Source organism: Acipenser ruthenus, chromosome 19, assembly GCF_902713425.1.
Source record: "Acipenser ruthenus chromosome 19, fAciRut3.2 maternal haplotype, whole genome shotgun sequence".
NCBI classification, from domain to species: domain Eukaryota; kingdom Metazoa; phylum Chordata; class Actinopteri; order Acipenseriformes; family Acipenseridae; genus Acipenser; species Acipenser ruthenus.
Window position 1 is genome coordinate 1,342,604 of NC_081207.1, and position 27,013 is coordinate 1,369,616.

Consider the following 27,013-nt stretch of genomic DNA (forward strand, 5'->3'; position numbering starts at 1 on the left):
GATTTACATTCCTCACTACAACTCCACACCCACCCAACCTCAAAAGAAGATAAAATCAGGTTCTGTAAAATGCTTGTTTTTATAGTGATCGAAGCCCTGTTAAAATGTAGACCTTTGTTTTCAGTTTGCTCTAATTTACTCATCTAGTGTGCTTGCATTTATGACAGAGAGAGAGAGAGGGTGTGTTTGTGTGTGCGCGAGAGAGAGAGCGTTCTTTCTTGATAGGACTGAATGAAATTCCACACCTCCCCTCTACTTTCCCCTGCTGACCTTGCACACTCTCTGTTGGTGAAACAGAAAGCCAAGGTGACTGTGAAATCTGTTGACATGAACTTGGCTGGAGTTTAAACTGCTGCTGTGGTTTATTGTGCAATCCACCCTTGCTGTTGCTTCATACTTTTCCCTGTTCCATTCCCCTGATAATCCAGCCCTGGTTTAGAATTCCTCTGAACCATCAGCCCACTTTACTTTATCACAATCGTAGTGCATGGGAATGCGAACTAGGCTTCGAACTCATAACTATCAATCTGAACAGACTTCTTGCAGGCTCTTACCTCAGGGCCTTGCCTACATTGCACAACACCTCCCTAGGGAAACGACTCATCAGTGCGGTGCTACCAGCAAGGCTTCCATACTGGGTTAAGAGAGACTGCGGTTATATTGTAGACAGATCTGCTGTTCTCACTGCATGTAGACCAGGAGTGTACAACGCTCATCCTTGAGGGCCATTCCGCAGCAGGGTTCAATTCAGTGATTTAACAGATTAACACCTGAATTGGGTGTAATTGGTTTAAGTAATTAAGGGTATGTGGGTGCCATTGATGTAGACTGTTTTCCTAAACACCTTTTTTTTTTTTTTTTTTGTCTTTTTATTACAGAAAATATTTGTCATGCCAAACATGGATGATGTGTATGTCACTGTAATGCATTCAGCCCTAGACCCCAGATCAGGAGTGGAGGGGGAGCCTGCGAAGGAACCCAGCCCGGAGACTACTGAGCGCCTATAAAATGTGAAGAACTCGCTGTTTACAGTATTATGAAGGGGGAGGTCCGGGTGCTCGGAGCTCTGACCCAGTCTCGTTTTTCAACCACTTGTGCCACCTTCGTATCAGCTTCTTGGGATCTGTCTGTATTGGAAAACAACTGCGTTTCACCCACTCCCCCTCGCTTCACCCACTCCCCCCTCGCAGGACTGCTGCCCCCCTCGCTTCACACACTCCCCCGAGCAGGACTGCTGCCCCCCTCGCTTCACACACTCCCCCGAGCTGGACTGCTGCCCTTCTTGCTTCACACACTCCCCCGAGCAGGACTGCTGCCCCCCTCGCTTCACACACTCCCAATCAGGACTGCTGCCCCCCTCGCTTCACACACTCCCAATCAGGACTGCTGCCCCCCTCGCTTCACACACTCCCAATCAGGACTGCTGCCCCCCTCGCTTCACACACTCCCAATCAGGACTGCTGCCCCCCTCGCTTCACACACTCCCAATCAGGACTGCTGCCCCCCTCGCTTCACACACTCCCGAGCAGGACTGCTGCCACCCCCCTCCTCCTCTCTCACAGCTGTTGTGCTTCTCATTGAAGGACTTTTAAACAGGTCAGGGTCGTAGAAAATGATACAATTATCAGCTTACTGCTCAGTTTGCTTTCAGTAGGAGAACTGTTTAATATAATAATAATAATAATAATAATAATAATAATAATAATAATAATAATAATAATAATAATTGTATATTGTTTCAGGTAGTTTTCTACAAAAAAAAAAAAAGAAAAAGAAAAATATGTAACAAAAAAAAGTAACTTGCATATTTGCTGCGGAGGGGCTGGGTGGAGCCAGTGATCCATCTCATTAGAAATGCATTCACCCGTCACCTTATGTTCATATAAAGACAGAACTATCATTCCAAAGGCGTTGCACCACACATTAGGATGCACATTGCATTATCAGACACTGTTTGCACAGTTCCGGATTGCAGGAGGAATTATCAGGATCGAGGTGGAAGAAAAAAAAAAAAAAAAAAAAATCACTTTGTGGTGTACGTGTGTGTGTGTGTGTATAGATGTGTGTGTGTGGGGGCGACTGCTCCATCGTTATACCCGAGCGTAGAGCACATAATACTGCTATGTGTACAGTATGGGCAGGGTCTGCAGGGGGATGAACAGGTTTCAAGTTGTTTATTTTGAATTAAGTGGTATATAAGTCACTGGAGGTGATCTCCAAGGTTTTATATAAAAATACCACAGATTTAAACGTGAGACACACCTTAACCAAACCTGCATAACCTGGTCCACAAACACTAACAACGTGCTTATGAGATTCAGCTGACCCTGTGTTATTGAATGCTCTGGATAACCCCCAGCCCCACGCTCCACCCCGCCCATATTTAATGAAAATCTTTTGTATGAGAAGTGGAGAGTTTTAATGGCTAGACATGGCTTCTTCAATTCGAATGCCTCCACAGAACAGTTTTTATCCAGCTATAGGTTAGTTGTATGTGTACGACGATGAGAGCATTTCAGAACCCCTTTATCGGAAGCCTGTGTTTTAAAAGATGTATGTATATAGGTGATTAATAAGACTTTGTAAATTAATGTGTGGTTATTCCGGACAATTTGAAGTGTTCAGTTCTGAATGCAGTTCAAAGATGCAATGGTAGCTAGCTGAGATGTGCAGCCATTGGGTTGTAAAGAATGAACAGTTCCCGAGATGAATCTGAGCTTTTTCTATATTAATACTGAATATAAGAGCTGTGCTGTCACTTTCACCAAGCACCCGATGCTGTGTTCCCCATTCAGACTCCACCCGTTACATTTGTGAAAATGCCAACCATAGGAACATGATTTACATTAAATAGGATCTCTGAATTCTAAGGATTATCAGTAACTTTGATGGATACTCGTGACTTAAAACAGCCATAATCAAGAAATATTAGCCATATTATTGAGATGCCTTCTGTGAGCCATTGGTTTAATAGTCTGTGCTCTTTTAATGTTTGAGGGTTGAACTAAAATAGCAATCGTTTTAGTTTCTTCACTATGAAGTCTGATTGTTCAGAGAATAGGCCTCATTATTGACACTGCTTGTATTTGGTAAAACTATTCTGGTGTATTCAAGTCTTGTTTATTTTTCTAATGAAGTAGCTTACTTACCAGTATTTGATTAGCCGTTTTCCAGTAAAGGGTCACTGTGTTGCACAGCGTTTGCGTACCGTAGTCTCTTTTACACGTTGCAAGTCTAACGATGCACACCATGCCATGGGCCAGTGTTTGCGTGCATCCTCATTAAGGGATGGCACTTTCATTTAAAAGGAGTGATCACCAAGGCTTCAGACCCTCTTGATAACACTAGAATGATCAGTCAGGGATGTGCAGATTTATTAAAGTAGGTTTTAGAAAGTTGAAATCCTGGTTTTAAACTTTCTAAAATGTAGTGTTGTATTTCAGCAATTCTGCATATCCCTGATTTAAAACTGGATTTTAAAAAGGGAGAAGGAAATGGGGACCAATGCTCATTACAGTACTTTAAAGCCTTCGTGATCACTCTTCTAGGTCGACCAGTCTTAATTACGAACACTAGCAAACACGTGGAACTGCAGGGCGTTTACAAGTAGTGTTGTATGTGATGCTGTATGCGTCTGGTCTTGTGAAATGTATTAACCGAGTGACTGGAACAGTGATTCTGGTATGAAACGCTACAAAAAGATTACAGGTTTTGATTTAGTTTTGTTGCAAACCATTGCTGTGAATTGCAAAGGGTTCCGCTATTTACTCCGTTGCACTTGTAACTATGCTTAAAGAATTCTCAGTGCATAGATTTGTAGCACAGCCTTGCAAGGACAATGAACAGCTAAGTGTTTTTATTTGTGTGTTTTTTTGGAAAAAAAAAATCTAAATATGAAAATAATATATTTCAAAATGTGTTTTTTTCAGTTTGCCATACAAGTAGTACATAATTATTAATTTATTAAAATTGGGGCGCATACCTGTCTTTGTTGTACAACACTACAATATGACTGCTCGTCCATTCTTTGCATTTTGCATGTCTTGAAAACAGGCCAATGCAAGCTGTTTTTGTGTGTGTGCTTGTGTGTGTGCAATGAGCAAATCCATGGACAAAATGCACTAAAGTCTTATCTTCTGTATGGATTATGTCATACCACACTTCACATATTAAGCTATGGGGAAGTGAAACTAGCTTGCTCTAATCTTAATAAATAAATGTATTCATCTTCCCTTATGCATCTGTTTCCTGATTTATTGATTTTGTTTCCTAAAATTAGAAAATAACAGGACTTGTCCACACCCATGCATGCAGGCTAGTCTTCATGTAACAGGCAACCATGCACATAAGCAACCACCTTAACCACTATGCAAAAGAACCAGGCGGGTCTGCATTCATGGTCATAGCATTTTACCCTCTTTTCACTGACTGGGCAAGAATCTGTAAGAGCAGTAGTGAGACACGGGTGAGCACTCTGTCCTGCTGCTGTACCTCTGTATGCACATTGATGCCAAGTAGAATATTCAATTACAATGCATGCTTAGGAATGTCCCTGCTAAAACCACAGTGCAGTCAAAGGTTAAACAAGGTGCAGTATTACATAAAAGTTTGACTGAAGATCGTGGGATGCAGCAGCAAACTGCTGCTGCATCCCACGATCTTCAGTCAATCTTTTATGTAATACTGCACCTTTGTACTATTCAGTCAATCTTCAAGCTGTAGTATTACCTCCATCATTAGGGGCCTTGATAATTGAGAAAGAAAATAAAAACAAGATAGAGAGCTGCTTTCAGACTGATTAACTCTGATCCTGGACTACAGTTGTTGCCTTAGGCAAGATTAGTGCTAATCGGGGTGTGTGAAGCTTGTCTATCAACCTGGAAGAGAAAAAAAAATAAGTATGTGCACACTATAGTTAACTTAAATACTAGAGTCTTGCAGCACAAACACATATTTATGTAAGTGCAGCAGTCTGGGGGGGGTGCACTGTTTATATTGTTAAAATAAAATCTGCAATCCTAGATTTATGCTGTTTTTGATAAATAACAAACAGAAGCAATTGCTTACTAGCCTAGAAATTACATTTGATGTTACGTGTAGACATTAAAGTGACTGCAATTACAGCCGGTGTGGAGTAAAGGAATGGGGTCAAACTAGATTTATGTATAAAAAAAGGCTTATGCAGCTATGGGACAGCACTGAATGTAACTTGCTTTTAAAAGAGCAGCTCAGGAAGGATGCCGAGAAGCCCCAGTTACAAACAAGCATTGCTTTTGCACTTGCTTGGCCCATGAAGCCACGGTTGAGGCATTTCACAGGTTCAAAAGATAGTGCACCCAACAGACCCCTCTACCAGCCACTTACTGACCCACGCTAACAAAACCCCGTGAAACGCAGCCCTTTATGCAATTCAATGAGACGACAGACAACTCTACAGTTAACTTTCGTTTATTAAAAATTACAAAACACAGTAACAAGGAACAGTTTCAAGAGAACACACGGTAGTGCTTTCCCTGTGTAACCTTTCCACAGCTCCCATGGCCTCCAGGTGACCGCTCTGTAGCCATCTGTTAATAGAGGAACAAGGAATAAGGAACAACGAGTTACAAGCAGTACTCCGACAGGACAATAGAAAGTCATTCTAAAACACTGCAATGGTCAGAAGTAAAGTTGACTTCACGGTTTCATCAGAAGTCTAACACGCATAGTTTCATCACCCACGACTGTTGTAATGCTAGAAGCTTTTTATTTGTAAATTAAAATTTACCTTGGCAAACTGTTGCCTTGCGTCCACCACACCACACAGGGCCTTGGTGCTGTTCAGCCACGGTCTCATACCCTGGAAACAACGAAAAATCACCATTTTACAAAACGTTTTATTATCTATGGTTTCGTTTTTGTGGTTAATTGTCAATTTACCAGCAGGAATCGATCTCCACGCACATGAACACGTGGTCTTCGTTCGCCTTCACATTCTGCGAATTTCTGCAGCAACACGGACTCCTGTGAAAACCGAAATAAAAAGAATGCTTTTAAATTGACAAAGCACAACTCAGGGTACATAGGGAATAAAAATGTCCAATTGCATGTCGTTTTAATTTGTTCGTATTTAACTTGAGGTCGAATGCAAAATACAATATTTATAATTTTGAAAAAACGTTACCTACGTGTATCAGACCTTACACATCCGCCATTGCACGAATGCCGTAGATTAAGTTTGCATTATTGCATCTGATGCCCACTTTCTGCGCGACCTCCATTTCTCAAACTCACCCGAACACTAAAACCACCCTCTGCCCGTCTCCCAGCCTTGAAATAAATAAGAGCTGCATAATTACGCACTTCCGTTAGATTCATCATTTCATCACATGACCAAAAACCCACATTTAACGCAGTGGCAATTCACGTTTATTGTTTCTAATAAATCTAATTAATTTCGTTTTGAATACAAACTTGCAGATGTTTTATTTTATTTTTCTCTGTGCACCGCGTACGCACGCCCATTATCACGACGCATTATGGGAATTGTCGTTTCTGTAGCGCTTGCAATTCCCCATTGCTTGCACAACCTGCAGCTTCCAGATCTTGCCAAAGACAAAGAATTGGTTCAAAACCCACATTTCCAGCAACGAATATGCCCTACCATCCTAATTAGGTTAAATTACCAAAATATGAGATAATTAATAACCTGCTATGGGGGATTGGGGTTGAACAATTCCACCGCATTCAGCACTTGTTTGGCTAGTAGTAACCAGCGCTGAAATATATTGTTAATATAATCTATTAGGACCGTCTCTCCTCCTATTCGATTAGCATAGACCTGGCCTGCGCCGTCAGCAGTGACGCAACTCCAGAGGTTAAAGCAAACACAGGAGGAGCTGGAAGTGCTAATGTAATGGAGGAGCAGGGCAGAGACTTGTGCGGAGAAATCGCGGCGTCTTCAGAGGCACAGCAAACCCGACTTTCGGGAAACTTTTAAGCGCATCGTTACTTTGCTCGTACGAATATCTGTGAGATCGGGTATTCGCCTCTGCGGAAAAAAAATGAGTTGGGTATGCAAGGCCTTTGCGTGGCACTTTCTGGTATTGCTGTGCATTTACCCTCTCCAGATGGTGAGTACTTCTTTATACAGCCAGGATCGGTGCCAGCGATGCCTTTGTAACTGACATAAAGCATTGCATTGCTCAAACACAGGCAAACTCACTGTATCGGCTTCAGCATCTCTTTATTTACTGTCTTGTGATTGCACATGTTAGCTCTTTCTATAATGTTCGGTAGGAGCAAAGCATACGACCAGCTGTTGACAAATCAATACTAACTCGATTTAGAGATCCGCGTTTGAGCTGCAATCAGTTTGATCATCGGTTTCACTAGTAGTATTAAGGTCCCTGTGGTTAACTTACTTGAAATTGAACCCACTATTTTATCCACTTTTTAAGTGCTTTATTTTGTGACTCAGCCTGGGGGTGTCATTATTGTACATTCGGGGTGTTATTCCTATACCACAAAAGTATCGGTGTTTTTAAGCACAGGTAACTCCGTGGTAAGTGTGGGATTACACGCAGTTCTGTGTTGTGAAATACAACACCCACGTTACTGAACTGTCTGGGTGACAAAAGTTTATAACCTTGTTTAATGCACTGATCAAGGACGATGTCGTTTCTAATCTCCTTGGGTTGTTAATAATACAGCGTCCAGGCTTAGCTCCGGGCCTCTTGCCGAAGTGCATAACTCTATATCATAACATATGCTACAGCACACTACACTAGTTTATCTGTCTGTTTGTTGAGTGAGTTGATTTTATAAGATTTAGCAAAACACATTGCAAACGTTGAACAGCTCCGGGATGACATTACCCAATATTATTATTATTATTATTATTATTATTATTATTATTATTATTATTATTATAAAATAACACCACTTTATGTAATGCTGACCTATTGTCACGTGTTTTAAAAGTAGCCAGCAGCAGGTCATTGTGTCGTGTCATAATCAACACTGGGCATTGTGAATATGAGCATCCCTTCTAATTCCGGAGAATCTTCCAGTCTGGTATCAGTGGTGCTCTGCCCAGTGCACGGGCAGTTGATTCATTATTAAAGAATGATTGAGTGTGTTGAATGTCTGCCACCTCATATGTTTTTGCACAGTTTCTTTGAAGCAGACTGCCCGTTGCCTGCACACTAGACTAACAGCCAAGCACACCCATAACACTATTAATATAAATACCCCAAAATAAAAGGATAAACGGGAGCCCTTCATTTCCTGTGATCTGAAGTCCGGATCCAGTGCATGGGGTAGCCCGGTCTATATATGATATCAAGTGTCTTTCATTTATATAGGATATTAGTCTCTTTATTCATGTTCACAGAAGCAGCTGTTGAAATGATGCACTTGGTTCATTCCCTCCTCTGTATGAATTATTGACAGGAAGCAGGTGGCTCTTTTGCATTTCTCATATCTGCTGTGAGCCATAATAATAATAATAATAATAATAATGTGCTTTTGGTAGCCTAACTGAGAGGGCACATGTGCAGTACTGGCTATCGTCCAGTTCTACTGTCTTGAGCACTAATCGTTCCTGTGTGCAGCTCAGAGCGGTCCCTCCTGTGTGCAGCTCAGAGCGGTCCCTCCTGTGTGCAGCTCAGTGCGGTCCCTCCTGTGTGCAGCTCAGTGCGGTCCCTCCTGTGTGCAGCTCAGTGCGGTCCCTCCTGTGTGCAGCTCAGAGCGGTCCCTCCTGTGTGCAGCTCAGTGCGGTCCCTCCTGTGTGCAGCTCAGTGCGGTCCCTCCTGTGTGCAGCTCAGTGCGGTCCCTCCTGTGTGCAGCTCTGTGCGGTCCCTCGTGTGTGCACTTGGGTTCACGCATGTGGATTGCATGTTGTGCACTCTGTAAACCCTGCCACTGCTACAGTATTAATGGAAGAAAGCTTTACAGAGTTTCACTCTTGGTAATGCATAAGTGCAATGAATGTTACCTGACCCAGAGATGGAAATATGATTCCTATTGCACAGCAGTTTCCCCCATTCCAGGTTTTACTACAAGCTTGATTAGCCACAGTGTATAGATACCAAGATCAGGTGTGTCTTATTAGACTCATAGTAAAACCAGGAATGGATCAAACCGCTATGCAGTAGGAGTTGTAGTGCCATCCCTTTGATACCTGAATTTGAGTGAATCTGGGGAGCCCTTCAGTTGTCTGGGAGGGTGTTTGGATAATCTCTGTGTTTTTTTTTTGTTGCACATGACATAACGGTTACATGTGTTCACTACCAGTTCTCCTTTCCACTGAATTCCGTTTGAAAGCGAGGCTTTGGGTTGAGCGTGTTGAAGGAACGCGCTCACTTCTGCACTGCACACTATGCTCTGCTGCAGGTGGCTCTTCTAACAACACAAGTTTCCTTCCTCTTATCTGTGACACCTGGGGAAAGGATGCTTGTGGTGTGTTTGTTCTGTCGCTTGAAAGACAGACAACCAACCAACTAACTAACCAGCTTTCAGTGTTGTTGTTGTGGGCTTCCCGGTGGCTAAGAGGGGCATTTGATAGCAGTTTGTCTGCGTGCAGAAAACAAAATCCATTTCAATAAAAATGTTTTAAAGGTTATGAAAATATCTGGAATGGACCCATTTTCAGTGCAAATTTCTCAACATTCTGCGTGGGTTGACTTTACCGGGTTTAATCAGATAAGCTCTTGAGTTGAGGTAACGGATAGATAACAGCACTGCAAGTGAGGTGCATTCTGCAGACCCGGTTTTAGTCTCGCACTATTTTTTATTACAGCATTGGTTCATGGGTCAGAACCAGTTGAGACTCCCCTTTTTTTTTCTATGAGATTGAGAGATTGGTCCCTTTTTAAAAACAGACTTGACACAAAATCACCATTTGTGACCTGCCTGCAAACAAAGAAAATAAAAAGATTATGTACCCTGTGCCTAGTTCTGTACCCTGTGCCTAGTTCTGTACCCTGTGCCTAGTTCTGTACCCTGTGCCTAGTTCTGTACCCTGTGCCTAGTTCTGTACCTTGTGCCTAGTTCTGTACCCTGTCAGATCTTGTGCTGATGATCAGACGCTTGCAGTTGCAATGCTCAGATATTCATCAAAAATAGTTTTGGAGGTTGAGCAATAATCGCTGTTGAAACTGATTATGATAAACACACAGACGCCCTAATGTTGAAATAGTGCAAGACTACACTTGGGGTTAAAATGATCAGCATGTCTTCAGCAGGTTGGAAGCATTCGGGAGAGCACCATGTGAACTAGCGCAGCTGTGGAATATTGACTTGCTGTACTCCACATGTTTTGCTACTCGATTAGCATTGCTAGGCAAATAAAGCAGGGCAAGTGGGAGTAATGGCTTGTGTAATCCTGATCTCCTCAAAGGGCTTCTGGTCTCCTCTGTTAAAGGTTTAATAGTACAGACAGTGTGTTGTTCCATGCTGTATGTTATCTGAGACGTAGATCATGCAATTTGCATTAAACTGATGACAACCTGTCCTGAGCCTGGCAGAGGTGCAGCTTGCTCACAGGGTCCCCGAGGTGCAGCATGCTCACAGGGTCCCTTAGATGGAAATGTGCCTCCCACCTCGCTACCATGTATTTGCATGGACGTTGCAGGGATGGAAATAAGACTCCCTTTGCATAATGGTTTGATCCATTCCTGATTTTACTATGAGTTTAATAAGACACACCTGAGCTTGTTACCTATACACGGTGGCTAATTGAGCACATATTAAAACCTGGAATGGGTGAAACTGCTATGCAATGTGAGTCTTATTTCCATCCCTGTGTTGAATGCCACTCTCCTGCTCTTCTAGAAGCTTGCATTCCCATAGTGCCTGGTCTTGATAGTTAGTAGATGCTGTGATTGCTGACTAATGATAGCTCCTGGACTCTGTGTGTTTTTATCCAATTGTCCCTTTGTCTACATTAACAATGAGGTAATTCAGTGTGAAGCATGCTGTATATGGGCCAGCGCTTTGTTAAAGAAAACGTTTGTTGTCCATGTGTGAACTGCAACGTGATTGCTGGGTGGGTGTGTTTATGAAAGGACCATTGTTTTACATGATCTGTGAGGGGTAAAAAACACCCAAGAACTGCAAGATACTATTCACAGTGTGCAGGTCAGGATGCGCTATGTATCAGAGCACTGTGCGTGTTACAGGAATGGAAATAAGACTCCAATTGCATAGCAGTTTCACCCATTCCAGGTTTTAATACAGCTCAGGTATTTATTTTTAGATTCCTAGTAAAACCAGGAATGGATCAAACTACTATGCAGTGGGAATCTTATTTCCATCCCTGATATTGGGATGCTGATGAACTGTTTTGTTAAAAAGGTTAAAATCCCATAAATTCTTATCTCCCCACACTATCGATGTTTCCCTTTCCAATCAGGAGCGTTTCCCTTTTCTCATGAGAGAGACCAAGTCGGGATGTTCTGCATGTTTCTTGAAAACCCCAAAAAGTAGTCTTTTTTTTTTTTCTTTTTCTGCAGAACATTTTTACTGTTGGTTTAATCTATTGTTAATGGCAGATTAAGATAAGAAGTAGATTTACTTAAGCGTTATGTTAAGACACTGGAGTAAATGTCCCTCCTCCCCACATTGAACTGCCTATGATTAGAATGGGTGTGGTTGACCTGCCCTACTTTCATGATTTCAGTATGAAGTGTCTTGCCCTGGGCCCATACAGTATTCCACAAGGTTTCAGCAGCCCTCCATCGATGAGGGTAATAACCAAGCCAATAGACATTTAATTTTCCAGACTTCTCTTCCAGTGCAGCAATTATTGTGACCCCACCATACTGCAGTTATGAGACTCAGTCCTAATACCTGCTACATGTGCCATGCATTTATAATGTGGCGGCAAGGAGAATAAAAAAACAAAAAACAAACGCCTGTTTTCATTTAGTTTCCCTGAACTCCAGCAGGACTGGCAGGCTTTGCATTTATAACCTCCCTCCGCTGCATGCACTCCCAACTAACCTAACCTAACCAGCGCTCTCTCCTGGGCTCCTGTTCCAGTGCTCCTGCAGTGGGAACACGGTCACTCTGCCTGAAACTCTGCTCTTCGTCTCCACCCTCGATGGAAGTTTACACGCAGTCAGCAAGAGAACTGGCTCCATAAACTGGACGCTAAAGGAAGGTAAGAATCGTCCAGCATGTTGAACAGCTTCCTGACTTCACCACTGTTATACTGTACTTTATTCATAGTTTAGTCTTGGTTGAACTGCCCACCATTAGCTGTGTGCTGATCGCGGTGTTGGAGATTCTGTAGGATCCCCTGTAGTGCACAGACCACAGGGGGAGTAGTGGCACACCCCCTGTATGGTACATTCCTGATAGAGCTGCCTGGTTAAAATTCCTAGCTGGCTGTTAAGTCTAAAAGTAAAAATCCGAATAGCTTTTTATAAGACAACGCAAATGCATACAGTACCTAGCATGCACATTCAAAATGCACAGCTGGTGCCTGTTTGAAGTGCGGCTTTTATGGAAACTCATCAAAACCTGCTGTCACGTCGGCTGCATATTGACTGGGGTGTCTGGGAGGCCAAAGCTGCACAGCAGAACAGAACTAGACCCTGCACTTCTGAGAGAGGAGTTCTGTTTTCTGAACACCCTGAATTAAGAAGTGAGAAAGTGTGGTCCTACAAGACTGCTGCTGTGTTTGGTGCACCTTTCATCAGCACACACTTTCAGACACAAACAGTGCTGTAGACTGCGTTGCCATCATTTAATAATCGAGAGTCACATTGTTGTAATAAGGTTTCACAAACTCTAGCGGCATGAGTTTCAGGCAGACGCTGTCCTCTCCAACGGAGCAAATTTCACAGCAGGTTATGGAAAATTCGAAGGCAGGACTCCTATTTTTCAGATTAGAGATCGTGTTTTTTTTTTGGTTTTGTTTTGTTTTGTTTTTGATTGCTGCTGATTTTAATACCAGCACAATTCCTGCTCACTAAAACAACAGAGTTGAACTTCACACTATTAACGACTGGGCAAAACCATTCATGTGGCCTCCCTCCAGTAGTGTGCTTGGCTCTATCCGTTTTGAATGGGCTTCATTCAGAGGTGCACTCATTCTAATGAGAAGGACAGTGTTCCTGTCCATTGTCAGGGTGGTGCATGAAAGTCGTGTACCTTAAGGAAGCCTGTTCTGTATGTAAGCATGACCGTATGCGTGTGTGTGTGTGTGTGTGTGTTTGATATTCTAGTATTTACCATGTGATCATTCATTTTTCTTTTCCTGTTTGTAGATCCCGTTCTTCAGGTTCCAATGCATGTTGCAGAGTAAGTTCCTTAATTAACGTTTGCTGTCTCCTGCACATGAGCACTTTGAATAGCAGCTGTCTTCACCTACAACCCACACGCACGCAAACCTTCACACACAAAGTACATTCCAGGATATAAAACCAGGCCTGCTATATAAAACACTAGATGCCTTGTTTCAGAGTGTGCACCTTTTCCCTTCACAGTAAAATAGGAACAAAATGCAGTTCACATTGTGTTTGACAGATTAGTCAGTAACAGGTCTGTTTCTCAGTGTGGGAAGTATCAGTTCAGAAGTGGTGTGTCCGGACGGCCATCTGTTTTGAAGGGGAATTGAAACTAACCGCCTGTAGCAGCCTCTCTGGTTCTAAACTTGAAACAAAGTTCACTGTAATTTAGTGTGAAACTGCAGCTGGTTGTAACGTTGTTTGTAATCGACAGGCCTGCGTTTCTGCCGGACCCCAACGATGGGAGCCTGTACTACCTGGGAGGCAAAAACAACGAAGGACTCCTGGTAAGAGAGAACCAGACGTGTGGAACCGTACAGCGCCTTTCCGTTCCTCATGTGTACAGACAGGGATGTGTGTTCAAAAAGCCCCCAGCTTCTGTATATTGTACAAAGTAAAATGCCTTGGAAATCACAGCCGTCTTTCTGTTGCAGAAACTGCCCTTCACAATTCCTGAGCTGGTGCAGGCATCGCCTTGCAGAAGTTCTGATGGGATTCTGTACATGGGTAAGGCTAATGCTGACCACGAGATATGGCCAAAACGTTTAAGAAGCCATTTTCAAAGCCTTTCATCCATTCTTTAATGAACTCCTATTTTTTTTTTTTCATGTTAATGTTACAAAGTTAAAAACAATACCCCTTGTTCTAGTTTTCTAAAATTAACAGGTGTGTGTGTGGACACTCCCTGCTGTTTAAAAATCCTGCTTTTCAAACACTGCTAATCTTAATTAAGAAGCCATGGCAGACAGCATCTTAAATTACAGAGTAGTTGCGTTCAGAGCCCCTGGGCATTCTGTTGACTTTGTGTAGAAATGAAAACATGGGAGTGGGGTTCCTGGTACGTGCCTGACTCATTAACACGTCGGGATTAGTGGCAGACTTGTACAGGTAGTGTAAGGTGCTGGGACAGAATGTAAAAGGCTTAACAAATGGGAGATTTTTTAAGAGGGTTGGCTGCAAGCTCTGCTAAAACTCATGCGGAAGTTTAGATGTTTTTTGTTGTTTGAGTGTAATGAGTGCAGAAACCACACTGGAGTTTCACATGGTTTCAGATTCTTCCCTTTGCTCGTATGGACCGTATACATCTCCTTGTCTGATCTACAGTGCTGTTAGAAACTACACAGAGAGAACAAATCAAGAAATTGAGCTTTGCATGTTTGCAGTAATCCTTTTGTTGGATTGATTGTGGTTTTTGTTCTTGTGTGTTTCTTCAGGTAAGAAGCAGGACCTCTGGTTCGTGGTGGACCTGGTTACTGGAGAGAAGCAGCAGACCCTGACTTCTTCGTACGCAGGAACACTCTGCCCCTCCTCCTCCCTGCTCTACCTGGGGCGCACAGGTAACTCCTCCGCCCCTAGCTGTTCCCAGAAACCTCTTCATAACACGCAGGTAGATAACAAGCCATGGCCTGAAGGTAGGGACTACACTGTCTTTTCCAACAATAATTAAACTATGCGAAGCATTTCAATTCATGGTGAGCAGCGGATCATGCTTTTGAAAACCTGTGTAGGCGTTATCATTATTAAAGTTTTACAGCTAGTTTTTAAATGTAATTATTGAGTCCAGTGTGGGTGTCTTGGTTATGTGTATGGTTTGTACAGAGTTAGAGCCTCATCCAATACTCTTTATCATCTTCTTGCTCCTTTGTAGGTTTCCTGTCGTTTTAGTTTGGTGTGTGTCTTGCTTGTTTGCATTTGCTATAGGACTCTTTTATATTCTTCGTTGCAGAATACACCATCACCATGTATGACACGAAGAACAAAGAGCTGAGGTGGAATGCCACGTACTTCAATTACGCCTCCACGCTGCCTGACGAAGACACGGAGTACAGTAAGAATGTGTATTTCCGGGGTTACAACACATGGCATTCACTGCAAGTGCCAACAAGACAAAAGCAATGGGCCAAATCCATGAGAAGACAGCACAGAAGTCTTAGTTTCTCCCTTTTTTTAATCTAATTTGTACCTCCCCTTTTTTTTCTCCTTTTTAGAAATGTCTCACTTCGTGTCCAACGGAGACGGTCTGGTGGTCACCGTGGACCCTGAGTCGGGGGATGTCCTGTGGATTCAGAAGTATAACTCCCCTGTGGTGGCGATGTACATCTGGCAGCGGGAGGGGCTGCGCAAGGTGGCGCACACCAACGTGGGGGTGGAGACCCTGCGCTACCTCACCTTCATGTCCGGGGAAGTGGGGCGCATCACCAAGTGGAAGTACCCCTTCCCCAAAGAGACCAAGGCCAAGAACAAGCTCATGTAAGTCAATCCCTGTGGCTACGGTGTGTGTGTGTGTGAGGGCCTCTGTGATTCTCTTAGCAGTTTCCTGTGTGAACCTGCCCTCCGCTCCTTATCACATCTCTTCATTTCTAGGGCGACGCTTTATGTGGGCAAGTATTCCAGCAGCCTGTACGCCTCCCCCTCCCTGGTGCACGACGGGGTCACTGTTGTGGTGAGTACAGGCACTCGAGGGCCCTGTTTAAGAAAGAGGCACATTTCCTGTAAAGCAGTGCTGCACCATAGACTGTGCTGGCATGCTGACCATGAACCTCAGACGAGAGTGAGGTTCTTACCCAGAATAAAACATTACCCAAAAGTCAACTTCATATGTTTAAAGAACAGCTTGTGGGGAACAAACACAATTAAAATAAATAGTGTCACAAATAGGACTTACTTATTACTGGGCCCGTGTGCACCACAGCTCCTAATCAGCAGGTTCCATTGCCATCTGATATCCTGTTTAAGTAAATGAGATTTGGGATGTAACACAGAGCTGCTGCTGTGTCCCAAACTAACCTCAATAATGAGACTGACCCTAGAGGTGTACTGTACATGCAACATGAATATCAAAGCTGCCTCTATGTTCCTTGAGTCAGGCTGACCTGTGCACGAGATACTTCCATGGCTGGTTTTGGCAGGCTCATCTTCATGATTCGGATTACAAAGCCACTCCTTTCAGGGATTGAAAACAAGATGAATAGACGAGCCCTGTAACATACAGCTGTAATTACACCTGCTTTCCTGTTTCTAAAGCTGTGCAGGCACAGCTGATTCACTGGGAAGGGAGAGAGAAGGGTTTTCAAATTGCACCACAAAGATGGATGTTTCTTTCTTCAGATTTCGTTTATCTGAATCCCTTTGTGTCTGTCGGGGCCAGCACAGGTGAAGGACATTTCAACAGACCTGAATAGTCCACAATACAATGTTGTAACGACAGAACAGTACATAATTGCAAACAGTTACGTTACACAAATTACCATTATTATTCATTGATCTTGTTAGGCAAGCTGGGCTTTGCATGCTCTGTCTTCAGTGCGCGATCCGTTTTTGATTATTTTTTTTATTTGTTCCTGTTTACTCACAGCCTCGAGGCAGCGCCTTTCCCTTGCTAGAGGGTCCGAAAACTGCAGGCGTGACCATCGGAGACCAAGAGGAGTGCTTCATTACCCCCAGCACTGACGTCAAATTCAACACAGCGGGCCTCAAGGAGACCGATCGTATCAACTACATGAGGGACCACTGGCTGCTGATAGGTAAGCATGGCTTCAGTTAACCAGCTCTGCCCTCTAGTGGCTCAGTGCAAATACAATTCATAAAACCTTTTGATCCTACAAAGTTTGTACAACTAAAGCAGTGGTATGGTTCATTATAATTTGGGATCTGTTGTCCGTTTTGAATCACAATGTGTTTATGAAAACTACTACTTTTATTTTGGCTTCCCGGCTGGTAGATTTTCAGTAGGAGACGATTGGGGGGGAAAGATTGAACTTGAAGTTTTGACTCAACAGGTCATCACGAAACCCCCCCCGCGGCTCACACCAAGATCCTGGAAAAGTTTCCCGAGAACATCCCGCGTCACCCAGAGAACGTCATTCCCACCGGGGCTGAAAAGAACAAAGAGGAGGCGAGTGGAGGGAGGACTGGAAAACTTGCATTGTAGTGCACTGAAATGAAGCGGCCAGATTACTGCAGCAGTTCATTAGAACGATGCAGAATAATTTGCAGAGCTGAAGTGGTTTTTATTAATTCAAGCTAGCTATTGGGGAAATATGTGGCTTCAGAGTGCACTAAAACCAGAAGCAAGAGTAATGTATATTGTATAAAACAGAGGTACAGGAGCCTCGTTTCAGAGTGTGGACCTTTTCCCTTTATAGTAAAATAGAAACAAAGTGACTAATGAAAATGCAGTTCACTTTATTTGACAGGTTAGAGGGCAATCAGTAACAGGGCTGTTTCTCAGTATGGGTTTAGAAGTGGTGCGTCCGGCCGGCCATCTGTTTGAAGGGGAGCTGAAATTAACCGCCTGTAGCAGCCGCTCTGGTTCTAAACCTGAAACAAAGTTAACTGTAATTGTGGCCCTTGAGCCACAAGCCAGTGTGGCGACTCTGTTATAGGAGTTTCTTTGTCCGGGCAGGTGATCGACATGGAAGGAGAGGAGCAGGAGGTTCAGGTTCCCATCGTTGACCTCATCGAGGAGAAGATCCCCAAGCAGCAGAAGCTGGAAGCCCCCGTGGACTCGATCATGAAGGACATGGCCACCATCATATTCAGCACCTTCCTCCTGGCAGGATGGGTGGCCTTCGTCATCACATACCCAAAGGTACGGCGCCGCGTTCGTCAAGGACACCTTTTCAATGTAGCTGTTTTTCCCTTTTCTTTTATAATTTGATCTTTCTAAATGTGTTCAGGTAACTTGTAAATGGTTTTTAATCCCTGTGCTGTTAATTTGATCTTTCTAATTGTGTTCAGGTACAGAGTACAGATAACCTTCTATCTTGTCAATGGTTCTAATCCCCGTGCTCTTGTGGTTGTGTCGCTCTCAGAACGTGCAGAAGCAGCAGCAGCTGCAGCACCAGCAGTTCCAGAAGCAGATGGAGGAGAAGATCGAGCTCTTGCAGAGACAGCAGCTCGTGTTCCAGCCGCCGCTCGAGCTGGGCCAGGATCCCGACTTCCTGGACGTGGCCCCGCGCGCCCGCACCGAGAGCTCCGCAAACAGCAGCCCCCCCGCCTCCAACCACTCGCTGCACTCCAACCTGTCCCTGTCTGAGATGGGCAGCTCTGCCACGGAGCACGACGAAGGAGGTCAGCGCACCGCAATGCAACCCGCGGGCCCTACTCACTGCTTAAAGAATCAATGCAAAGTCTTAATGTAACCCACGGGCCCTGCTCACTGTAACTCACTGCTTCTAGAGTCAAGAACAATTTCATGCTTTATTTTAGCTGACATGGAATAGCTTTAAATGAGCTCACGATACAGCTTTGCGAGTAGTGCCCCTTGTTTGTTTGGTTTATTAAGATACCCTGTCCATTATTCCTGACACTCTGAATTTGGTATTTTCTGTGATGTTTGTTCATCAAGCTGTCTGGAGGTTATACTGCGGAACACACACGGCCGTAACATAAACCCCATTGTGCATTAGACATGGCAAGCCTTTCCTTACAGTCACTGGGTTTTAAGTGCATTTACTTGTCTTGTTTGTAGATGACGATTCTAATGAAGTGAGGGTTGGAAACATTGCATTTAATCCAAAACAAGTGTTGGGCCACGGGGCTGAAGGCACCATCGTATACAAGTAAGTGTGGAGCAGAGCGCTACATGGAGGGCAGCTGGGGCAATAATTTAACACTTTGGAAAAAATGAGATGTTGTAAAAGCTAGTTTAACTGTTGGCTGTCTTGATTTGTGATGTAATACGGGCAGTACAGGGTTAACAGTAAGTAGTAATCTTGCAGTGTTGGGAATAAGAGCAATTTCACATATTCCAGCTTTTACTATGAACTTGATTAGCCCCAGTGTACAGGTAACCAGCTCAGATGTGTCTTGTAAAACAGTGGGAGTCTCATTTCCGTCCCTGACGCTGTTGCTGTTCTCCCCTCGTGTCCCCCAGGGGCAGGTTTGATAACCGGGGTGTCGCGGTGAAAAGGATCCTGCCCGAGTGCTTCAGCTTCGCGGATCGGGAGGTGCAGCTGCTCCGCGAGTCTGACGAGCACCCCAATGTCATCCGCTACTTCTGCACCGAGAAGGACCGGCAGTTCCAGTACATCGCCATCGAGCTGTGCACAGCGACGCTGCAGGAGGTACGCGCACGCTGCCAGCGGCCCACTATCGAGCTGCTTTGGGATCACTCGCTTAGTGTTGGGATCTAGTTTGCTTGACAGCATGGCTCCAGGTGCACCAGGACAGGTCAGGTTTTGGTAACTCTCATCCCAATGCATTCAGGTGCCCTTCACCTGCTTCTTTTCTTTATAAGGTGCAGGACTACAAGTACCAGAATGCACTGCGAGCGAGTTTTAAAAAAAAAAAAAAAAGAAAAGAAGCGTCCCAAACTGTCCGTAGGCCTAGTAGGAATTATGTTTAAATTGCCAAATATATTTTCCAAGGATAATATTATCTGCTGAATAAATGTATTTTGGTGCTCCAATAGGATGCCTCTACAGTATGTTCATGTTGATTTATTTTATTTTTTGAACACATGCAGTGTGGAGTAGTGGTTAGGGCTCTGGACTCTTGACCGGAGGGTCGTGGGTTCAATCCCAGGTGGGGGACACTGCTGCTGTACCCTTGAGCAAGGTACTTTACCTAGATTGCTCCAGTAAAAACCCAACTGTATAAATGAGTAATTGTATATAAAAATAATGTAATGTCTTAGAAATTAATATTAATAATAATAATTAATAATAATAATAACATGATGCCTAAACCAGAAGCGCTATCCCTAACTAAGCTTTTCTTATATTCACAGTACGTGGAGCAAAAAGATTTTGACCGCCGCGGTCTTGATCCGGTTTCTCTGTTACAGCAAACGATGTCCGGTCTGGCTTACCTGCATTCTCTTAATATTGGTACGCTAATTCTCCTGCACTATCTACTTCAGTAGTTTTACATTCAGATAGTTTTTTTTTAAAGGCTGTCTTTCGAAGCTCGACCCTGACGTTCTCTTGTGTTTCTTTGTTTTCCGTTCAGTTCACAGGGACCTGAAGCCCCACAACATCCTGATCTCCATGCCGAGCGTGCACGGCCGGGTCAAAGCCATGATCTCGGACTTCGGGCTCTGCAAGAAGCTGGCAGTCGGCAGGCACAGTTTCAGCCGCCGGTCGGGGGTCCCTGGCACAGAGGGCTGGATCGCTCCGGAGGTGCTGAACGAGGACTGCAAGGAGAACCCTGTAAGCAGCACGTCTGTGTGGGGCGTGGAAGCATGCTGACTCGGTGCAGCTGTATACATGCCTTTGTTAGTTTGTTGCATGGGTTTGCTTGTAATGATAACAGACCTAGATTTGCTGGACAGACTTTAATTGCACGATGGTCTAGCACTATTTTAAATATATTATGTACTTGCTTGGTCACTGCCGTGTTGCAGTGTTTATTTAACTCTGCACACACTGTAGTAATGATTGCTTGTTAGCTTCTTGTTTCTTCTCTCCCTCTCAGACCTATGCTGTTGATATCTTCTCCGCGGGCTGCCTGTTCTACTATGTAGTGTCCGAAGGCAGCCACCCATTTGGCAAGTCCCTCCAGCGGCAAGCCAATATTTTGTTGGGTGCTTCCATGCTTGACCAGCTCCAGCCCAACAATCATGGTGAGTGAGCTTCTTTACTGCAGGGCGAGCACCAGATCACTGCATTACACAGCAGGGGTGGGTTAGAAATGTACATACCTGTTTACACACTAGTTTCTTTCGAAATGTTTATTATAGTTTTTCATTTTTTTTGAAGTAGCGCTTTATATGTGGTAAGTTAGAAAATAAACCTTTTTATGTTTAATTGTTCATTTAAATACAGAGTTTCGGCTGTGCAGATGTTTGATGTGCTTGAATAAAACTTTTGAGTTGTATTGGATAGTTGTCTTTCATTTTAATATTGATGATGTTTAAAATGTACCGTCATAATGACTGCCAGCAGCGGTTTTAGGTATGAATATAACCGCAATGGTTCTAGTGTTAACGTGATCATTTTTGTGGCGCATCTGTAGAATAATATTGTCTAGCATTAGGTTCGAGTACTCAAGCACTAAATTACTTGAAATTCCCGCCCCTATTACACAGCAAATATATATATACGGTACACACTTAAAAGCCTGGGTTATGGATATAGTGGAGGAGCTCATGTTAGTGTGGACCAAAAAACACTGTAGGTGTGCAGTGACTATAAAGGTTGTGTCTCTTTGATGGGTCCTTTATCATATATCTTCTAATTAGCTGATCTGTTGGCTATATCTTTGGAACATTTATCAGGTGTGTGTATGAGATGCTTTTCTGCAGAACGTGTTCCTGATGCACCCATTTGTTATCTCTTTCAGAGGGCATTGTTGCTAATGAACTAATTCAGCAAATGATAAGCATGGACCCCCAAAAGCGCCCGTCAGCGGAGTGTGTGTTAAAACACCCCTTCTTCTGGGGCTTAGAAAAACAACTGCAGTTCTTCCAGGTTGGTGTCTCTGTTTGTCGTCTTGCCTTCATTTTTTACTGCTGAAAGACATTTGCAATGCACAGTGTGAAAGCTGCTGCATTATCACTGGTTTTGCATTCGTTTTTTATATGTAGTTTATTTATCTTGCTGATTTCAGCATAAAGAAAACACCTATATAATAAAAAATCTGAGATTTAGACTTCCTGGCAATACTGTTTTATTTTAAGTAAGCAACAAACTACAGTTTCAAGACAGTGAGACCAAAAACAGCAGATTTATATCTGTATTTCTGTTGCATACCGGAAGGAAACTAGTCAAATTCCTCATATAACTTATCGTTCATCTCTCGTGTTTGTTCCTTAAATATATATTTTTTTTCAGTGTCTTAAATCTGATTCTTGTACATGATACGAATGTGGGTGTAACTTTTTTTTTGTTGTTTTTTGCAGGATGTGAGCGACCGGATAGAAAAGGAGCCTCTGGATGGACCCATAGTGAAAGAGTTAGAGCGAGGGGGGAGAACCGTGGTGAAGTTTGACTGGAGAGAGCACATCACTGTACCTTTACAAACAGGTGAGACAGCATTCCTCTACTACAAAAGAAAGGCAGGTGGAGAAGAATATGAGAGGGGCGAGGAGGCAAGAGTTTTGTTGAATATATTGACCTAAATTATAGAGCAGTTGCCATAATATATGGGGTTGGGTGGTTTTAAGCTGTTTGAACTCCAGTGTTGGGACTGCTCAGTTATTCCTGTAGTTGTGTGGAGCAGCCACTTGGGGGCAGTAGAATGTGTTGAGACTCCAGTAAACATATTGGGTTTGTGTGTAAGCTCTGGAATGCAATGAGTTAGTTCTTTTATTGTTTTGTAAAATCTGTCTTTTTTTTTCATTTCTCTTTTTTCTAACAACTCCTCCTTTGTAGTTTTAGGCCCTGTCTGGTTTCCTTTAAGTTATTTACAGTGTTATTCCACTAGGTGTCAGTGTAACTTTAGCAATGTTATCCACTCTTGAGAATTTCCAAAGCTTGTGTAAATGTGTTTTCCTGATCAATTCAACAAAGAGAACTGGCTTCAGGCCCCTGTGAACTGAATGGGAAACAGAACACAAAAGAACACCAGGGTCGAGCTTCAAAACACAGCATTTGCCTTTAAGATGCTATTTATCATTTTATGGAATCTAGTCGGCAGACTATTGCTTTATTTCACTTGTTTAAACATGAACATTTTAAAATTGTGTTTGTCATTTTTTTTTTTTTTTTTAACAGATCTCCGAAAATTCCGATCCTATAAAGGAGGTTCAGTAAGAGATCTCCTTCGTGCAATGAGAAACAAGGTAAATGTCTTGCTAACTTATTAAAAAAACACAGCCTAGGCAAATAATGTATATGTTTTTATTTTATGAAATCAGGAGACTAAGGGATTGCATTCTCTGGCCTATAATATATTTGAGGTTTATTAACAAGCTTAGTATTGATAGGTCACATTGCTGTGCTCCCAAACCTAAAACCCAAGAAAATATCATACCGACATTATGGCTGATAACTGGAATCGAAGTATTAATGTGCCAGGCCGATGGTAGAGCTGAATTCCAACATGCGTGTTCTATGTTACTCTAATGGTCTGACTATGAAATGCTTGAAAGGGGCATTTCCCTTCCACTGTGTCTGTGTGCTGTCTCTAGCAAGGACCTCGCTGTCTCTCCCTGAGTAATCCTGACCTGTCCCCACACTGTATTGTGTCTCTGTGTCTCTGTCTCTCTCTGAATAATCCTGACCTGTCCCCACACTGTATTGTGTCTCTGTGTCTGTCTCTCCCTGAATAATCCTGACCTGTCCCCACACTGTATTGTGTCTCTGTCTCTCTCTGAATAATCCTGACCTGTCCCCACACTGTATTGTGTCTCTGTCTCTCCCTGAATAATCCTGACCTGTCCCCACACTGTATTGTGTCTCTGTCTCTCCCTGAATAATCCTGACCTGTCCCCACACTGTACTGTGTCTCTGTGTCTCTGTCTCTCCCTGAATAATCATGACCTGTCCCCACACTGTACTGTGTCTCTGTGTCTCTGTCTCTCCCTGAATAATCCTGACCTGTCCCCACACTGTACTGTGTCTCTGTGTCTCTGTCTCTCTCTGAATAATCCTGACCTGTCCCCACACTGTATTGTGTCTCTGTCTCTCCCTGATTAATCCTGACCTGTCCCCACACTGTATTGTGTTTCTGTCTCTCCCTGAGTAATCCTGACCTGTCCCCACACTGTACTGTGTCTCTGTGTCTCTGTCTCTCCCTGAATAATCCTGACCTGTCCCCACACTGTACTGTGTCTCTGTCTCTCTCTGAATAATCCTGACCTGTCCCCACACTGTATTGTGTCTCTGTCTCTCCCTGATTAATCCTGACCTGTCCCCACACTGTATTGTGTTTCTGTCTCTCCCTGAGTAATCCTGACCTGTCCCCACACTGTACTGTGTCTCTGTCTCTCTGTCTCTCCCTGAATAATCCTGACCTGTCCCCTGTCTCTGTTTCCCTTGGATAGAAGCACCACTACAGGGAGCTCCCTGCGGAAGTGCAGGAGACGCTGGGGTCCATCCCGGATCACTTTGTGTGCTACTTCACATCCCGCTTCCCCCACCTCCTGCTTCACACGCACCTCGCCATGCAGATCTGCAGCGAGGAGAGGCTGTTCCAGCCTTACTACTACACAGGGGAGTCGCAGCAGAGACACAGACACTCGCCCCTGCCGGAGACCAGCGACTCTCTGTGAGCGGCATCGCCTCACTCCACAAAAGACATTCCAGGGCCGAGGCTGAGCACGATGGTGGATTGAGTGAAGTGCCTTCGTTCCCTCGCAGCGTATCTGAAGAAGGATACGGGCGCGGACAGCCTGCTTTCTGCACTGCGCTTGTGTTTAAACTGACGGGGAGTGGCGGCGACAGTCCTGCTGCTATTGCAGCATTGACACCCTTTCAGGCCTGTTTTTAAACTTTTTTAGTTTTTCTATTTTTTTCTTATTATAAAGCAGTTTGTGGAGCATCATGTACTAGCTGCTGCAATGTTGGACAGCGAGATGGCATGATGGGAAAATCAAGCGTCGTTTTATCAGCTGTACTGTGAAACGGGTCCCACAGCAAGGCCATACTAACTCGGCTATTTAAAGAATATATATATATATATATATGTAAATATTTATATTTTTTTTGGAAAGACTTTTTAAGCATTAAGGTGCAACACTTTTTTTAACGTTTGTCCGTCAAAGAACGGTTTCTTTTTTTACTTTGCTCATGAAGCTTAAACATGAGGGTCCCTCCTACCCACTGAAGGGAATTCACATTGCTGTCACCAAAATGGCTATTGATGACTTTCAGTATTGAAAGGGTTAATTTTTCTATTTTTTTTTTTTTTGTGGAAAGTCCCTTGCATGGCACTGATCTCATCTTTCATGGTTTCAAAACAGCTATTGTTTCCCTGTGTCACGTGACCAGTTACACCCTTGGTGAATACCAGCCAGGGCTGTGTGGATCACAGGTGCGTGTGCTTGTATAATCAATCACTTCTGTAGCTACGGGTGTGTCTGTCACATTCAATAGGAACACATTGTCAATACCCTCAAAATAATAAACACTGAGAACTGCTTCAACAGTTTGCAACCTTTCCAAGTGGAATTGCTTTTTTTTCTCGTGTTCTTGTCTAGAAGCTGGGCTTTTAGGTAACCCTTTCCTCATCAGTGGCATTCGCAGATCACAGCGAGGGGTTGCCCTGTTTCCTGCCTCGTGCTGGTCGGAGGCAGAGGGGAATGACTGGAGACTTTATGACTCTAATGATCTCTACAGCGGCACTCCTTCAGAGCGTCTCTCCAAACCCTCACGCCTGCTCAGTTACTCAATACTTTGTGTTGCATTGTTGTGATATTCATAAACTACCCCTCGGGAAAACACAAGCAGGATTCATATAGAGTTGAAGGGTGGTGGTATCTAAAATTGTAGCCGATTTTAAAATAAACCATTGAAAGTGTGTTGGGGTGGGGGCGACTTTTTATTTTGTTTCTGTATATGCATACACCAAAGTGCCAGATTATGTTTGGAATGTGCAACTAGGGTTAACACAGGACTGTTTTCAAAACGTTGCATTAACTAGGAAGGTAGTCCTGTGTTTATGTGTTTTTTTTTTTTTTGCTATTCACACATTGTAAGAGGAGTTGTGTTTTTTTGTAAGTTTACTGTAAGCGCAGTATTTCTTAGTGTCCTGGTCTATTTGGACTTGGTGCTGGGTTTCAGTATGGAGGGGATGGGGGGGCTTATTTTATTGTAAGCCCATTGTTGGATATCCAGTGCTGTAGAAACACAGTTCATTTGAATGGGGGTACTTGGCTTTTAGACGCTGTTTATTTTTGTTCAGATTAATAATCAGAAAGCATCTTTTTTTAGGAACTGCCTAAAGCATATTCTCTATAACAAAGCTTTTTTTTTTTTTTTTTCCAAAGCTAACTTTTTTATTTATTTAAGCTAAATTTTCAGAATGTGCTCATTTCTGCATTGCCATCTTCTCTGTATCAGTAAGTTATAATGCATCATCATTTTCAAAATGTGCTCATTTCTGCATTGCCATCTTCTCTGTATCAGTAAATTACAATGCATCATTATTTTTAGCTTGTTTGTGGTGCTGCTGAGATGCAAGTGGTTCTTCGAGGTAAAATGCCAAATAATCAAATTGTGTTATAAGTTGGGGGCCTCGGTGGCTTGGGATGATCAGAATTCTTACCAATATGTAACCATGAAAACTTGTGATTTTTTGTATTGTTATATATAAACTGTGTGTTTTCTATTTGCACTAATTGTTGTGGAAAATCTGTCGTTGGAAATTGAAATAAATTCTGTGCAATTTGTACTTTTGTGGTAAATTGTTTTGTTATTTATTACTGTTTCGGTAAAACACACATTTTCCTGCATCCACCAGTCCTGCTATCTAAGGACTAAAGGCCACTATGGACCAAACATATACAGGATTATGTTCAAATAAACTTCTTTGTAAACTAGGGACAAAGAAATAGCAACCAGTATAATACAGAAATGATATAGAGAACCGAAGCTACTGGGATGTATATTATTCTCAAAGTCCTTCCCAGA

At 43.2% G+C, this 27,013-nt stretch overlaps 2 protein-coding genes and 1 non-coding gene across 8 annotated transcripts in view; 2 read left to right on the forward strand and 1 right to left on the reverse strand.

The window, feature by feature from the left end:
- Positions 1–4,236, forward strand: part of LOC117424528 (testis-expressed protein 2-like) — a 48,117-nt gene extending 43,881 nt beyond the window's left edge. For all 6 annotated transcript variants that reach the window (XM_034040934.3, XM_034040932.3, XM_034040937.3 and 3 more), the window contains one exon: positions 879–4,236. In XM_034040934.3, the coding sequence (XP_033896825.3) occupies positions 879–1,007 (129 nt within the window). In that variant the 3' untranslated portion in view covers positions 1,008–4,236. The remainder of the gene's footprint in view (positions 1–878) is intronic.
- Positions 4,237–5,200: 964 nt separating this feature from the next.
- On the reverse strand, positions 5,201–5,336 carry LOC117424853 (small nucleolar RNA SNORA50). Its single transcript, XR_004547935.1, has one exon. It is a non-coding gene; the product is annotated as a small nucleolar RNA SNORA50 (small nucleolar RNA).
- Positions 5,337–6,839: 1,503 nt separating this feature from the next.
- On the forward strand, positions 6,840–26,774 carry LOC117424652 (serine/threonine-protein kinase/endoribonuclease IRE1-like). Its single transcript, XM_034041242.3, has 22 exons — positions 6,840–7,112; positions 12,025–12,145; positions 13,257–13,290; positions 13,711–13,783; positions 13,931–14,003; positions 14,711–14,833; positions 15,223–15,324; positions 15,485–15,746; positions 15,861–15,939; positions 16,852–17,020; positions 17,276–17,391; positions 17,902–18,087; positions 18,311–18,569; positions 18,970–19,060; positions 19,375–19,564; positions 20,230–20,329; positions 20,451–20,650; positions 20,916–21,063; positions 21,783–21,910; positions 22,342–22,465; positions 23,156–23,223; positions 24,427–26,774. Exons 1-22 carry the CDS (start codon positions 7,044–7,046, stop codon positions 24,652–24,654), a joined length of 2,943 nt encoding a protein of 980 aa, XP_033897133.3. The 5' UTR covers positions 6,840–7,043; the 3' UTR covers positions 24,655–26,774.
- The last annotated feature ends 239 nt before the right edge of the window (positions 26,775–27,013 follow it).